The 17508-nt window shown below is 37.5% G+C and overlaps 3 protein-coding genes across 3 annotated transcripts in view; all 3 read right to left on the reverse strand.

Annotated features, from left to right (window-relative positions):
• Positions 1 to 17508, reverse strand: part of LOC116735853 (NLR family CARD domain-containing protein 3-like) — an 88291-nt gene that overhangs the window by 4093 nt on the left and 66690 nt on the right. Inside the window, exon 3 of the mRNA XM_032587992.1 lies at positions 371 to 1100. Within this exon, the coding sequence (XP_032443883.1) occupies positions 371 to 980 (610 nt within the window). The 5' untranslated portion in view covers positions 981 to 1100. The remainder of the gene's footprint in view (positions 1 to 370; positions 1101 to 17508) is intronic.
• On the reverse strand, positions 3281 to 6487 carry LOC116735854 (cephalotoxin-like protein). The gene is made up of 2 exons (XM_032587994.1): positions 6237 to 6487; positions 3281 to 5857 (listed from the first exon to the last, which is right to left on the reverse strand). The coding sequence occupies exons 1-2, from the start codon at positions 6409 to 6411 to the stop codon at positions 4134 to 4136; spliced, it is 1899 nt and encodes a 632-aa protein (XP_032443885.1). The 5' UTR covers positions 6412 to 6487; the 3' UTR covers positions 3281 to 4133.
• Positions 16320 to 17508, reverse strand: part of LOC116735857 (uncharacterized) — a 42252-nt gene continuing 41063 nt past the window's right edge. The window contains exon 4 of the mRNA XM_032587997.1: positions 16320 to 17173. Coding sequence (XP_032443888.1) covers positions 16345 to 17173 — 829 coding nt within the window. The 3' untranslated portion in view covers positions 16320 to 16344. The remainder of the gene's footprint in view (positions 17174 to 17508) is intronic.

The following is a 17508-nucleotide window of genomic DNA, read 5'->3' on the forward strand; positions in this document are numbered from 1 at the left end:
CAAACCCATAAGTTTTGGATGGGAAGATGACTACTCTTCCCCAGTGAGCCATAGGTGACACTAAAACAGTGTCCATTGTTGGTATGTGAGATAGATGCAGTCCCTAAAGAATCGAGAAATGCTGATTGAGCTGTCAGCCTGGAGATTATCCTAAGGTTGTAATATAAACTGTTTTAAATGTAAAGCCTGTAAATTTACATGGTTTTCTGACTAAAGCACTTTTTCTCAATTAACATTCACTCAAACTCACAAACATGCACACAATCATACACCAATATGCAAATGAGAAGGCAAATGCAAGTGCCTTGTGCAAGGTACACCAATTATAAAGGACCTTGTTTTTAGTTCAAACTCTTTTAGAGGAGATTACCTTCAGGTTGCTTTGCGATTGATAGAACGTCTGACGGATAAAGAAATGTATCTGCTTCATTCTCTTCATCATTGCTGACCTCCACAGAGACAGGAGAGAACAGATTGTTTGGTGATGAGTTCATTAGTCCTTCAGCTGCTCCAGATTTGGCAGGAACTGCCTCATCAGACGGCTGTGGTGAAGGTGGATAAGGAGAGTAGAGCGGCTCTTCCTCAGTTGACTCAGTGGGTTGATTTCCTGCTCCGTTGGATGCCAGCGTGTTCTTGGGCAGGACTTCAACCCCCTCATTGCCAAAAATGACCTCATGACTGCAGGTTTCTGCTGGAGAAACCTCCCCTGAAGCCTTGGATGCAGCATTTGACAACTTCTCTGCCAGATCATTCCTATTCATCCTCCGTAAAACCATCCTGGCCACTTCCACACACTGACGGCTGTAGGTTTGCACCATCAGGTCCACGGTATCCTCACGATCTGAACTCTCCAGCTGGTATTTTGGGATTGATGGGATGGTTTTCAGGAACTCTGCCTGCTGCAGATACCACTTAAACTTCTTAAATTCTCTGTCGCCCAAGTCCTCCAAAGATTCTAGCAGCTCTATTGCTCCTGCCATCGTTTCTCACAGTTGGACCATGTTGAGGCTTTGTTCTCAGAGGACAGTCAAAGGTCCAACTCCACTCATTCCTGCCTGTGGAGTCAAGGCATGGATGGAGGACAGCGTTGAAACAAGAGCCTAGAAACAGAACCATGTCAGAAATTCAGTTATGATGTTTTTATATGCAAAACCAAATACTTTTTATCAGACATTATCATCTATATTGTTTTCATCTCATTAGAAATTATGTATCAAAAATGCGTCTATCTCTAGGAAATAAATTTAAATAATTTGACCACAGGGACATTTTAAGCTATGGTGTGTCCTCTAATTAGCATTACAGGTGTCTTCACGCTTGTAGTGAGCTTGCCTATTTAAAATTTTTGTCTTTTGGACATTGTTTGAGTTTCTAAAGTCAAATATTTTCGACACTTCAAACTCAGAAATTTCCAAGTTTTTTTCTAGAAAATTTCTAAAATTGTTTGACAGAAATGTATTCTTTTTTTTCTATCTACAACAACCATAATACGCCGTTGTACTTCATCCGTCATTGTTACTTGAACATTTGGATACGGTGGGCAGTAAACAACACACCAGACTCATGTTTTAAAGGATTTCTGGGCTGCATGTGGATCATTGCATCACTGTGACGTAATCGGCCTTCAAAGGATGAGACCCTTGAATTTGGACACATCAGTTGAAAACAATAGATCTAAAACCAGAGTTCTTGTGACACATTGACTGAAACTTCAGGTATTTTAGTATAATACATATGAATTTGCTAATGTGCTTCATGGAGCAATGTCCAGTGTATGAAGGTGCTCAGCCACATTTAGCTCTCTGCATAGTTTTAACCTCTTCTATCGTTATGAAAATCATTGTTAGGAACTCCAGACACACTTCAGCTGATTCAGAAATAAGACATCCAATGAAATCATATCTGATCTATGAAGAACAATCACTCCATCTTTGTTGTATTTGGAAATGAGGAACTCTGTAAATGTTAGAAGGAAATTGTGAAATTTTGTTTGCTCACTTATTGAAACAAAGTAAAAATCTATGAATTTAGGTTTTAAATCTGACATTCAGCCTGGAGGAAATATCATGTATGCCTCTCACTCCAGGAAAAGTAAAGTTTTGATAACAATGTTCAGTAATTAAAAGAGCCTGTTCTTTTTCATTTTACCCTTGCCAGTAGAGGGCAGTGTAAACTGTGCCTTAGTCAGGAGTGGAAGAGAATATGGAGAGAAATATGACTATAACATCAGTAAATAAACACAAATGAATTCATGTAGCACTGCTGAACTGTCCTCAGCTAGGAGGGGGTAATGTTGGAATGACCAGAATAAATCTATTTGGACTATATTAATAAATTATTTTACAAATTTAATTTTCACTAAAATAAATTATTTTGTGGCTCAGTTTTCAGATTCATTATAAGATCTATAACAGCCATAAGTCACTCAGACATTTAATAGTAGGGCATAGAAATGTAGAGTGATCATCTGAAAGACTTAATTTTAAGTTTTTACCCTGTAAATTGTTCTGCAGCAAAGGAAATAGTTGACTGAAGGTTTTATCGTCTGCGTTTCAAACTGCTCACACACTTAAGTCATTTTCAAATCATAATTTCTCTGCCTGTCCCTTCATCTTCACCTGCATCAGGTGAATATATTGCATAAGAGATGAGAGGAAATTGATTGCTCTCCTCAGATAACAGAATAAGTAATCTATCATTCAGCGTAATTTCCTGTTTTCATCACATTTAACACTTACATGTTACACAAGATTTTCTTCTAACTTGCAAAACAGAAATTATTTATATTTCATGACTCCAGTTTCAGTAGAAATAGCAAAGTGATCAAAATCGTACCTGCTTAACGTTGTAGGAACACTCAGCAAAATTTTATTTCTTTCAGGAAGCTGAAAATCATTTTTTGTATACATGGCCACATCCTGTCTCTGCAACAGGAAACAGACATGATTGCTTCAGAGTGACAATAATCATTATGTAACGCAGGAAGCTACCAACCTGCATGAAGAGAGAATTTGAACAAAATGCTGATAAATTGTTTAATTACATTAAACTAAATCATTAAATATTTTGGTTATTTTTATTTCTCTCTAGGCTTGATTATGGGCCATTGAAAAAACTCTGATGTTAAATAGCATAATGTCAGCTCAGCTTTTTTTCATCCAAACGTTTGTATATGTTTTTATTCTGCCTTCTTGTTCTCTAACCACCATCAAGATTTGTGACAAAATTCAGAAATGAGACGCCAAAGCTTTCTGGATTCTCCATCAATAATAGGATGCCTTTATTTAAAATAAATCCATATATTGTTTACATTAAAGAAATTAAATCTTTTCTCCGCAGAGCCCCAATACATTCATGCATATTTAAATAAAAATACAACTACTGAATACATGCAAACTTATATTCAGGTGATTTTACATTATGAGAAAAACCATTGCAAGATACATTCACAAGAAATTTTGTCATGGCAAAAACAAATTATACAATGAAAGTGAAATCTGTGTTTTTGTTTACTAAAAGCTGTGGGGGGCGCTGCACCAAGAACCACTGAAGGAAACGATATGAAAACCTCTGAAGAAGAAACTGAGAGCAACTTCCTTCACAGAATGGAAAGAAAAATGGAGCAGCGTCAGATTTGAACGGCTGTCGGATTTCTCTTTGTCTTTGGCAAAACACCATGAATCATTTCTCCCGCTAACACTAGACTCCACGTTTGTTTTGTTTGTAGTTACCCAGAATGCCCTGTGCTGTAGTCCACTTCCTGCTTTTGGAGCGGTCTCTGGTCTGCTTGCCGTTCACTTATGCATTTAAACCTCACCAGAGTTCACTTCAACCGAAACGAGAACAAAGTTTGTTGGCGGACCAGCATTCGTTTTTTGATCCACATCAGAGTTCGACTGTGTATTCACATCTCCCCAAACCAACCAGACTTTCTAGGCAAAAATTACTAGAGTTGGATTAAAGTGGACTAAACAGCTGGTGTAAATGTACCAGAATAAAACCAAACACAGCAGGAGTGTGAGATAAAGGAAGTAGAGTTTCTGTAGAATCAGTTAGGCCTTGACGCTAATGGATAACTATTCATATGTTCCCAGTGATTGTCTCTAACTGTAATACATTGGCTGAGGCTTATTTCATGGATTTCTACAATCCTTTGAACCCTGGTGTTCGCCGCCTCTTTTTAACTCCAAGCAGGGACCACTGAGCTGACGACACAAAGAACGGTTACGACATTTCAGAACCGCCGTCAGCACCAAAACAAACAAAAGAATCAAAACAGAAATAATAGTTACGATAATGATGACCTGCTGTTTGGACTCTACAGGGCTGTTTGGGACTGGTGTCAGTGTGGGGTCAGGCTCTGTTATGATCATTTGCTTTTCACATGTGTCTCCATAGTAACTGTCAGGACACTCGCAAAACCACTCATTGGACCGTAGCAGCCTCTTGCATATCCCATTATTCTTACATTGATTGGTAACACAGACAGGTGAGAGTCTGGAGTAATGAACAGAAATCCAACTGTCATAGCCACTCCAGGAACATTTCACTCGATGAAAAGGTGTTGGCACCTCTATAAATTGGTTTCCATAGGCAACTTGTGTAACTTTGGTATATTTTGTCAGAGGAATAGTAATTTCCTCATTATGATCCTTTGGAAACCATTTATGACTGCATCTCTGTGCAGTCATAAAGAATTTTGAAATTGTCTCAGGTTCACACTTCATATTTTCTAAACACTCTCTGGCTGTATTCTTCACCTCTTCAACATGTGTCATGTCTGCCTTTACAGTGTAGTCTACAGCAACTACAAGATTCCCAATGTTGAAGGTAAACTCAGCATTAAGCATGATATTTTTGTACTGACTTTTGTCAAACACCACCACCACCCAGTTGTACCAGCTGTACTTGTTGTCCAAAGCTTCTTTCACCTGAAGAGCGAGGGCGTTTTGGTCAGAATCTTGATCTTTGGTGATCTCCACCACATCTTTCTTTAAGTATTGCTTATAGTTGGTGAGGCAGAACTCCACAGCTGATAACTGGGCTTCAGAGACCTTCTTGAACATCTGCCCAGGTTCAGCTGCTTTGCTTTTGACACCAGTCAGTTTCCAGTAGAACTGGTTGAGTATCATCCCTTTCCAAAACAAGCTGCTCAAGTACAGGTTATATCTGCTGATCATATAAACGTCACATTTAAACTTCTTCTTCAGCAGACTGTTGAGGTTTTCGCTCAGAGACGTGCTGTCCACTGTCAGGTAACGGTAAAGATTGGACACACTGGACTCAGCTCCTGAACTTTCATAGTAGCTGGTGAACATTTTAGTTTTCTTAGATGTTTCTTCAGGACTTTGTGATTCAGTTCTATGCAGAAACTCACCAAACTTCTCAAAGGTGTTGAGGATAGTAAGTTCGTCTCTGGAATAGACGCTGGCGTAATTGAACCATTCTACATCTGTTGCCAGGTTGGAGATCTTAATGGACAGAGAGTCCAGTTTCTGGTTTACCTCAACAAAACCTTTCTTTACCTCACTCAGCACCGGATCATCCTGAGGGATAAAGGCCAGGACCATATTGACGACAGAGAAGACCACAGCTCCAACTCCTGGTGCGAAACTAGCAAAGCTGGAGATGCCTTTCATTACATCTGACAGCTTCTTGGAGTCCATACTTCCCATGGCATCTTTAAAGAGAGTCAGAGACTCCTTTGCAACATTTAGGGTCTTCTCTGTTTTCTCTCTACTCTCATAAGGTATGCCAATGGCTGAGGTTGAAGGATCTGACCGCACAGAGAAAGTCGCCCAGTGAAGAAGAATCATTGAAGCCAACAGCATTGAAGCTGACCTCTTTGGAGCCATAGCTGAAACACATAAGACACAACAAGGAATCAGTACCATTGTATACAAACCCATCAGTATCGCTTAACCTTGGGACAATATGAAGAACTCAGTGAGCTAAACTCTCATTGAACAAATTATTCAGCCTCAGATATCAATCAAAACGGTCAATTTTTTTATTGTCCTACAACCTACAGTGTTGTTTCCATTAATGATGACTATAATAAACTTGTTTAATTAGTGGACTAACACTAAACTAAGACTGAAACAATTCTGATGAAATTATGACTTAAAACTAAAATTGTTAGAATAATTTTAGATAATTTAGTTAGACTAATGCAGCACGTCTGTGTTAGTTTTAGACTAAAAGACCAGGTTTCAAAAAGCTTACTGTCAGCCGACCTGCAGAGAGAGCAGAGCTGGGATTTGGTCCAGTGAGGTTTTCCAGAGGTGATTTGGTCAGCAGCTCCTTTGAGTTGTGCAGCCTGAGGTTGTGTTTCAACAGGAATCCACCAGGCATTTTATAGGAAGCTGGATCGCCTGACCTCTCCCTCTGAATAACAGACTTTCCATTCATTTCAGGACGTATGATGCAATAAACACCAATATTTACCAAACTGTGTAAAGGTTAAACTTATTTAGATAAAAGAGATCTGGTGTGGCCCATATGATTAAACACGCCAGATTTAATTGAATAAAACTTTGAAAAGCTGAGAGGGGTTTTCTTTTTGTAATTTCAGAAGGAAATATAAAGGTTAGATTATAAAGCACAGACTAGATTATTCTAGTTTCAACATTCGGTGTTCCTGAGTCTCTTTCGTTTAATTATATTATTCTTTTTCTGTTTTCCTTTAGTTCAATGCTTTCTTAGTTATTCTAGTTTATTCTTGTTTCTAGTTATTCTTTGCAACTTTAGTTTAATTATGTTCCTTATGTCTTCTCATTCCGTAGTGTTAGACTTATTCCCTCGCCCTCTGTGCCACTTTCTCTCTCTCTCCCCTCACACCTGCAGCCAGGTAGCCAATCAGAACAAGTCCAATTTTCCACAGTCACTCTCTTAGGACTTAAAGACTTATCCTTTCAAATTTCCCTGGATTTATGTTTTTGTTCTCCTCTGGCTCCCTGTGCTCCCATTGTTTTGTTCAGTTTTTTTTTGTAAGTTTTGTTCTTAAATATTCATAATCAACTCTCTGCTTGTGCTGCTCCTTCATTTGGGACCTACAGTATTTTAACCAACATGAGAACTTTATTTATCCAGAGGAAATTATGAGTTAGACAAAATGTCTCAAACTCATGGCCCAGGGACCAAATCTGGTCCACTGTAGCTTTTTGTGTGGCCCTCTAGACTCCAAATTACATCAATAAGTCTCTCCAGTTTTTTCACAAATGTGCAAAATTCATACAAAATCAACAGATCACCACATTTTTCAGATTTTTACTGCAAATTTTTCTCAAAATTGGCCAAAAACATTGGGTCTAAGTGACTGCTGCCTCAGCTTTACGTCATGTCAAGTTATAGTCGAGACGGCAATTAATAAAAACTCATTTATCATCACTCATTAGCACAAATATTGTAAAAATTTTCTACAAATATTTCTAATTTATCACCACAAAATCCATGATTTTGATTGCAAATAAACACAATAACAATCACAAAATCCTGGAGGGACTGATCAGTGTGAAAAGATGTTCAAATAAATTATTTAATTTGAAGAAAAACTTATTGAATGCAGAAAAGAAAAAACTATTTGTTAATATTTTACCATTTTAATGGGTTTTATCAATACATTCTGGCACAACAGGCCCTTTAAAAACATTCAGATTTTTGATATGGTCCAAAATAAAAATGAGTTTGACTCCCATTATGTAGACTGTCGTTCACATTCATGCATTACCAACCATAAATACTAGAATAAATACATAATAAAAGACAAAGTAACAAGGAGAAACAATGAAGACCCGCCGTTTCCTGTCCTTAATCCCAACTTCCTTCTGCTTTCATGGTCCTCAGCATTTAGAAAATTTCTTTTAGTTTCCACTTTTACTGTGTATTGTATTTTGTTGTTGGTTTTAATGTGTCATATTAACAGAATATTTTGATTTCTCCACTCAAGGCTTATCTGAAACTGCATTCATTTATGTAAGAGACAAAATAAAACCAGCCGTGTTCTACATTTTCTTTCTTGATTTAAAAAATGTCAGATATTCAGGGTTTCTTTGGACTGAGCTCACCTCACCTTTGGCTGGACAAACTGTTGAAATTCCATGTAATATTTTCTTTCAAAGCAGATTAACATAGTTTAGCAAAATGTATTTTAGAAAACCTTATCACCTCATGCGATGTGTGAATGAATGTCTCTCTGTGCAAAATGAAACCAAATTTGGAGATGAGGAGGGAGTGAAGGCCAAGACAAACGTGGGATTTCTTGCAGGGAAAGTATTTGGCTGAGCCTCCAGAGAAGTCACTCAGTAAATATGTACAAGACATAAAAACTCTATTCATATATTTTATTTCAGTTTGAGGAGATGCAGCAAAACTTCACAAAAAATGAAATTATACATTAAGTATGAAAAAAATACATCTGATTTAACTTCATCTTTATGACAAGTATAGAAAATATGTGAAAGTAAGAGTGAATGCTGCAAATGAATGACTTGATGCAATCTGCTGTGTTTCCTTAAATAGAAAACTTTATTTTTTTAAACTAGTTTTAATAATGAACTGAACTTAATGCCTGTTTGATAACTGGGATCAAACAGTAGGTAGATTTGGTTACAGTGAAGGGATTCAGCTTTCTTGCCAAACAGGGAATTTGACAAACACACAATAAATATACTGGTAACATGATTAAAAGTGACTGGGTGCTCGATAATTTAAAATATACAAACCATAAAAACAATAAAATAAAAACACACTCACTTAAAAACAGTATCCTCATTAGTCAGGATTATTACTTTAACCCATTTCAGCAACAAAGCAGTTCAGAGTCTTACATCATAAAAACATCAGAGTCACCAATTATGAAACAATCAGCAAACATTACATTTTGTCAAATGTTTAATCAATAAACATTAAAATAATAATCTAAAAAGAATAAGAAAAACAATGTTAAGACTATGATGAGTTGAATTTTGGAAGCTTGTGGCAACAGGAACAAAAATGGTTTTATTCTTAGTTTTACATTTTTTAATCAAATGTGTCCAAATGAGAAGAACCTGAACTCACAGTTCAGAGGATGAAACTCGTCTGTTAAGACTGATATCGATCATCTCTGCACTTTCCTTAAAGATGAAGGTTCTGGGTTCAGCTTCTTCTGACCCATCAGCTTCCTGGCCCATTTAATGCTGGTTCTTGTTTTTAAAATTGGACTACAAAGCAGAAAAATAAAACCGATTTAATAAAAATCTTGATAAAATACAGTTAACAGATGATATATATTATACCAGATCAGACTACTGACGACATGTTTACAAACTGGGTATTTCCTGCAGGGAAAAAACACACAGCTGAGCATCTAGAAGTCACTGAGTAAATATGGAGAAGAGAAAAAAAACTATTAATACTGTGGAATGAATGACGACATGTTTATCTGAACGCTGTCGTTCATTCAGCCACTGGCTGCCCAGGTGGTGTCCTGAAGACAAAGTTATTTAAAATATTTTCTGCTTCTTTATCAACCTGCCAATCATCATTTGTTCAAAGGTTCAAAGGTTAACACTATCTTTCTTTTTGCTGAGGCATAACCTGTTTAGTAGGTAGTGTCTGCTTATGGCAGGCCGTTTTAACATAAAATCTCCTGTGTCTGACCATCTGTGATGACATTGTAGATGTATAAAAATGAGTTTTGACTAAAAAACATGTTGACTGTCCTGAATGGTAATTTAAAGGTAATATCTGTATTTATGTTCTAAATACTAAGAAGGATAATTCAATGTATTTTCACCAGATTTGATAGCTGAAAGGTCACAGACCCATAATTACAATAACAACATATCAGTATGAATGACAGTAATTATTCATATCCAGTTTGATGTAAATCAGAGCATGTTTGTGTGTTTTAGGCTGCATTCACACCAGTTCAGTTTGTTATAATACAACTTCAGTTCATTTGCCTAGAAAGTTCACTTCGTTTGGGGAGGTGTGAATGTCTAATCGAACTCTGATATGGACCAACAAGGGAAGTCTGGTCCGCTTCAAACCTTGGTCTCGGTTCGGTTGAAGTGAACACTGCATATATGAACGCCAACCAAATTGGAGACATCTCTGAAAGCAGGAAGTGGACTATGGCGCAGGGCATTCTGGGTAAATATAACCAAGACAAACACGTTGATCTAACGCTAACGGGAGAAACATTTTGTGAAGAGAAGTGTTACAAATGCTAAGGTCTGATGCCACACCATTTTTTATCATTTTGTAAAGAAGAAAATTGCACTCAGTGTCTTCTTCAGAGGTTTTTGTGTTTGTTTTTTCAGTAGTTTTTTGTACAGCGCTCCCAGAGGCGAGGAGGGGAACAAGTAGCTCAAACGGTTTGGTTTGTTTGACAAAGTTCAGTGTGAAAGCGAAAAATCTGTTATCAGTTTTAGTATATTTTATTGATAACTTTCTGGCTGAGACGTCATTCCAACCTGAAACTGGAGTGAAACTGGATTCATGTTCTGCGAAAAATAAAATCTTAATAAAATCTTAAATTATGAATCAAAAAAGCAAACAGTAAATGTATGATTCTGCTGATCATAGATTTTTCTGTTCAGTCTCAGAGTCTTCATGTTCCTGAGCAGTTCCTGATTCTTGGTGCTTTCAGTTGTCAGACGTCTGAGCAAACATGAAAGTAGGTTATTAATAATCTTCTGTTCTTTTCAGAACATCAGTTGGATCAACACAAACATGTCTAACTGAAGAAACTCTTAAAATAATTTATGACTGAGAAGCTTAAGATGTCATCAGAACATATCATTAGAGTATCATCAGGAGCACAGGCGTACTGCTTCTCCAGATATTCCCTGTCCAGCTTCTGTCCAATAGATTTGTCTGCCAGGCAGGTATCCAGGTGGACGGTGGCTTTGAACCTGGACTGGCGCAGAACCAGAGACAGGGCCAAGGTGACCACAGAGAACGGGACGCTATCTGATTCTTCTCCTGGAAGGATGAAGGGAATGATGATCCGGTTTTTCCCAATAGGACCGTATTTTTTGGTGAGAGACTCAAAGCTTTTCCAAAGACCATCGTCTGGTCGTAGAGGACTAACTGTGATGTTTGGGATCATCTGGTCTCCAGCCTGTCTCATTGAGTTCCAGCGGTCCGGTAGTTTCACGGATTGGTGCATTTTATCAGGAAACATGCAGCCATCCTTCTTGGTGTAGAAGACTCTGTGCTGAGGCTTCAGTTTTCCTGTAGCCATAGCATATGTTAATACTACACCTCCAGAGACACAGTTCCAGGGACTATACAGAACCACGTCTCTGATGGAGGCCAGAGGCAGCAGACAGCTGGCTGGGATCATAAAGTCTCCGATTGCTCCATGAGCCACGAAGGTGATGTCCACAGTGTCACTGTGGTTCTTCTTCTCCTCCTCATCTATATGTTTTTTAAAGAAATTAAACATGTCCACCAGCTGGTAGAAGGTGGAAGGTTTTTCTTTGAGCCACTTGAGGACGGTTTGATTGGTGCAGTTGTCCTCTGCAAGCTTCATTAGCCTCTTCCACTCATCTGAGCCCGTTGTGCTTTCAAAAATGTGAATATGTTTACGGAGAGCTGCCCTGCAGAAAGAAATTTAATAATTAAAATAAAAAACATCTGGTGCATTCTTGTAAAGTATGACATGTCCTGGTAATCACCCCCTAAACCAGAACCAGAGTATATTAATAAAATCTATTAACAAATTCTTAATATCAATAAATGTCTCTGTATTTGATACGTTCTTCTTCAAATTAAATGCTGAACATCTTTTCACATTGATCCGTCTCTTCGGGAATTCGTGGTTGTTTTTTGTGTGTGTGATTTTTTTGCAATCAACATAACTGAGGTGCTAAATTAGAAATATTTTCAAGTAAATTTGTTATATTTATATGTGTTTCGGTAATTGTGACTTATTACATCAATCACATACTAAAGCTTGACACCAAGCAAGACTGAGGCAGTAGAAGTAGGAAACAATGCCACCTGCAGATGGTAGTTAGCCATTACTTCAACCTAAGGTTTTTGACCAATTTTGCAGAAAATTAGCAATAAACTCACAATTATGTAGTGTGAAAAATAGTGGGGATTAGTTGATTTTGCGTGAATTTCCACACAAAACTGAAGGGACTGATTGATCAAATGTGGCAGTAAAAAGATAAAACTGATTTGATTTAATTGACAAAATATTTAAAGACACAACTGTTATCTAGAAGGTTCTATTTTAGTGTCTAGAGGGCCACATAATGGCGGGCCCGATTTGGTCCTCTGAGTCTGTTTCACACTCGTGATCCTCCTTCTGCAGTAGTTACACAGCAAACTGGCCAGAGTAGAAATATCAGTATTTACTGTTTACTGTGTCGAGACTTTAGTGTTGTATTTGGTGTAATCACGGATTTGCAGCGAACGCTTTTTACAAGGTAAGAATACTAATGTTCATATACTTTATAAGTATGTGTGATTAGAAAGATGATATCAAATATTGCATTATGGAGAAATTATGTGTGTAATTTTTAGTAACCATGGAGACAATGCTGCACTGTCATGTGGCCTAGCATGTATGAAAAAAACTGTTTAGCATCCCCTCTTTTGTGCCTGTTTAAGGTTTCTTCAAAGTAAGGCGAAACGCCGTTTATAGTATAGCGATATAAATCATGTTGTGTGACTTCAGGGAAAGTTGGCAATTTGATTAACACGGCAAAGGAAAGATGTATGGGTCTGTTTCTAAGCTAGCTATTTCACACTTTTGTAAATACCACCGTCTATGATCCCACCCCAGGTGTGTTAGGTTCACAGAAAAATTAGCTTGACTCGAACAAGTGGAAGCCATGACTAAACTGGCAAAAACAACTTGGGAAAACAATTTAAGTCACTCTGTTCCATACTTCCGACGTCAATATATTACCGTTTTCAACACTAAAATGTAAACGTTTAACATCCGGGTACTTGGCCAAGATTGCTTCTGGAAGAATCTCGCCTCTAAAAAACACCACTAACTTTTTAAATATTATTTTAGGTCATTTGTAATTATTATTGTTAAATATACCCATATTTTGCGTTGTGTTTAAGCTTTTGGTGGATGGACTGAAACCCTAATTATTTTTTAAGACTTTGTAATAACAAGTACTGAGTCTATGGAGGACATTTGGCTGAATCTGCTTTTTAATAATTGTTTTAATTGAGCATAAAATGTTTATTTCAGGGTACACCACTGAAATTTAACTGGATATAGATCATGTCTTAATTCTTATTATATGGTAGACTTGCTGCTGTGTCAATGTCCTGCTGAGGTTGAGTTCACAAACTGCAACATAAGATGATCAATTTAATTGAAAATGTCAATTTGTTTTTTATGGATTTGCTGCAGTTGTTTCCTCTTGTTTTCTTTCTGCAACCAAAGAATTTATTTCAACCAACCAAAGCTGTGCTAGATTTCACTTTCCCTTTTGCTCAGAATATCAGTAACATTTTTAGATGTCTTTTAAACGTTTAGAAACTTACAAAATTAACCGCGTTTCCAGCTCCACTAGAGAAATCAGCAGATCCTGGAGTAAATCAGTTTTCAGTTTGTTCATGGTTGGTGAATGATCAGGATCAAAAACAAAACTCTTAACCTGGAGAAGGAAAACAAAATCATTTTGAGAATGAGAAAATTCTGAACTGCTGAACCAGTTTATTAGTTTTAACCTAAATTTCCACATTTCTGTTCCACACAGTGTTTAACAGGTACTTCCACTAAAAAACAGAGACTCTGTATGACAGAACAACGCAGAATAAATCTATTGCTATCTATTTAATAATAAATACTAATAATACTGGGAGGTTATTAGAGCTAAGCTGCATTTTCTCTTACCTGCCGCAGACCGTTCAGGTAAAATTTATGAGGGTGTTTAACAGGAAAGAACCCAGCAGCCTTATTTATAGACCTTGGATCATATGACATCATGTACACGCCTTATAATATTCCAGCCATAAAAATAACATTGAAAGAGAAACTTGTGACATAAAATCCCCAGAGACTCCAGAGATGCCATTCTGTGAATGTCAAGGTTTAAAAGTTTATTGACCATAATAAACAACAAAGTTCATCCAACACTGAGCAGAAAAACCTGCTCATCCTGCAGCAGGATCTGCTCTGTGATGCTGGCATGGAGTAAAATCTGGTAGAAGCTCAGCAAACAGAAATAATCATTAGGTTTGTGTAATGTATCTTGTATTTCTCTCTTTGTACTCTTCACTTATCACACTGGATGAGTTTTATTCAAGGTAATCACAATGACATAATTCTACATATCAAAGATTGATATGAAAACACACCTCTGACCTGGTTTGGCTCAGGAATCTCTGCCAAACGTCTTCCTGTAAATCAGCTGATTTACTGTAACTCAGCAGCTCTCCACATGTTTTACGTGAATTTAAATCTTGCAGCAGAAACACAGCAGCTGGTTCACATGTACCTGGTAGGCTCTACTTTAAACTGATGCATGGATCAGTAAATATAAATATTATAATAAAGTCTGAACCAAGAAATACTTTAGACTTGTGAGCCAGAAACGCGTGTACAGTACAACATGTTCTGTCAGATTATATATTTTTAATTTGTGATTCTTGCCTGTGAAATATTGTTTTGTAACTAATTTCTTATGACGTTATTCATCTCAGTCTCAAATTCTCTTCAGTTTTTATTTCTTCCATTTTACTGTTTCTATAAAACTGATGTGTTGCTTTCCTTCAATAAGAGATTCAGAGTTTGACTTGTCCGCTCTGTCAGCTCTTTGGGAAAAGAACATGGATTTTTAATCATTTCAATTTCTCTTTCTGAATCAGCCATCAAATTGACCCCAACAACACATAGCAACTGAAATCTGATTGGATGAAACTTTGCTAATCCCCACAGGCAGGTACAGGAGGCAGCGCAGCCAAGAGAAATGTTACAAAAACACCCAGTAGATTATTGAAAGTAAATTAAAACCATTTATTTGAACCAACATGAGAATATAGATGTTATTGATTCTGATTGGGTTTAGTTGTGCTTAGAAAGCCTTGCAGGCCACAACTGCTGGGAGACGAGTTCATGTGACGTAGTTATGAATGAATTACATGTTTCTTCTTATGTTTATGAAATTAATTTTTATATATAACGACGTAGCAGAGGAAACTATTTTAAAAAAAATCTTCCTATAGGAGAAAAAAATATTTTTAGAAAGACTCAAAATAAAAATTTGACATTAATTATAATTACATGTGGTCTGGTGGTGTGACTCCTGCCACGCCCTCCTACCTGGTCTACCTGCCTGTGAAACACCTACAGAAGCTCCAGAACCTTTTTGTTCACTTCTGTTTCTGTTTGGACTTTTGCTGCATCTTTTCCAGTCTCTTCCACAGAGGAGACTTCACAGACAGATGGTGTTATCATCTCCATATCTTACCCTAACAGCTTTGTAGTTAAAAATATACACAAATATTAAATGATTATTACTCAGTGTGATGTATTTTGATGACTAGCCCCATCACAGCAGAATATTTTCACAGTAGAAATGCTGGAGAGACAAAAAGTTTATTGAAAAATACCACAGAAGAATAAGAAATGGAGGGGCTGGAACTTAGTCACATTTCCTAAACATGCAGTAGTTGTTGCAATATTAAAAATAATAAAGAAGCTGGTTGTGCAGTAGTTGTTGCACGACCAGCTTAATCAGACACTCAGACAAGCCGAGTGTCTGATTATTCTCTCTGCATCCCAACACCAGAGTGCTGATCTAAATTAGCTGCCTTACAGTCCTTGACTGTTTATAAAATGTCTCTGTAGAGGGAGAAACCACACAAAGTGTCTGCAAGATGCAAATTTCTCATTTATTGACAGGAATTACAGCATATATATAGTGGCATAAAGTCCCTCCCTTTCCCAAATGTGTGATTGGTTTACAAGCTATTAGAAAATCACAAACAGTTGTCTTATAAAATTCAACACAGAATCACATGAGAGTCTGTTGACTTTCTAACATCAGAATTGGGCTGACCAGCTGTGGATTGGAAGAAAATGGTTTTCTGCAGCATTACCATTTAGCTGTGATGTGTGAAAGCAGGATGTGAAACCAATAAACTAACATTTTCTAGTACTCCAGTTGTCTTGGTATATACAGTTATATGGTATATACATATATAATATGAGAACATTTGATGTAATTTTAAAACAAACTAATAACTATAAAACCCAGAAATCTGGTACCTGAGGGAGGAGCTTCATGTAGATATTATAATTTACACATTTAGATTGGCAGAACACATTTTTACCAAAATGAACTGCTAATATAACATATTCATAATCTTTTCTATCTATGCTACCCTGAAGATGTCACTAGAACCTTCCATTAGAGTATCATCAGGAGCACAGGCGTACTGCCTCTCCAGATATTTTCTGTCAAACTTCTGTCCAATAGAGTGGTCTCTCAGACAGGCGTTCAGGTGGACGGTGGCTTTGAACCTGGACTGCAGCAGAACCAGAGACAGGGCCAAGGTGACCACAGAGAACGGGACGCTGTCTGATTCTTTTCCTGGGAGAATGAAGGGAATGACGATCCGGTTTCTCCCAACAGGGCCATGTTGTTTAGTGAGAGACTCAAAGTTCTTCCAAACACCATCGTCTGGACTTAGAGGACTAACTGTGATGTTTGGGATCATCTGGTCTCCAGCCTGTCTCATTGAGTTCCAGCGGTCCGGTAGTTTCACAGGTCGATGTTTTTCATCAGGAACTGAACATACACCCTTCTTGTAGCTGCAGAAGACTCTGTGCTGAGGTTTCAGTCGTCCTGTGGCGATGGCATATGCTAAACCACTGGTGATACAGTTCCAGGGAGCATAAAGAACCACGTCTCTGATGGAGGCCAGAGGCAGCAGACAGCTGGCTGGGATCATGAAGTCTCTGATTGCTCCATGTGCCACAAAAGTGATGTCCACAGTGTCACTGTGGTTCTTCTTCTCTTCCTCATCTATGTGCTTTTTAAAGAAGTTGAACATCTCCACCAGCTTGGTGAAGGAGTTTTCTCTCAGCCACTTCAAAACGACTGGATTTGAACAATTTCTCTCTGCGAGCTTCATCAGTCGGTTCTTTTCTTCGGAGATCCTTGTTCTTTGTGAATATTGAACATCTCTGTAGATGTGCCGCCTGTAGAAAGAAAATGATTATAAATATTTAGTATGAATGTGTGTCTGTTACCTCCTTACTGTCACTGTACAGCAGCAAGACATATTCCTGTCTTTGCCAGATCACATTACGGTGGACGCCGGTTCAGTACCAGTAGGTTTTCCAGGCCAGGACCAAAACTCTTTTACTGTTTAATTGTTGTGGGAGACTTTGAATCCATGTAGATTAATCCCCAACAGAGAGAGGCAAGAAAACTGTGATATACTTCAAACCTTTCATTTGAGCCAACAGGTTACACTAAAACATGGGAAAAAATATTTATTAGGAAATTATTTTTTCCTAATAAATATTTTTAT

The sequence above is a fragment of the Xiphophorus hellerii genome, chromosome 16, assembly GCF_003331165.1.
Source record: "Xiphophorus hellerii strain 12219 chromosome 16, Xiphophorus_hellerii-4.1, whole genome shotgun sequence".
NCBI lineage: Eukaryota > Metazoa > Chordata > Actinopteri > Cyprinodontiformes > Poeciliidae > Xiphophorus > Xiphophorus hellerii.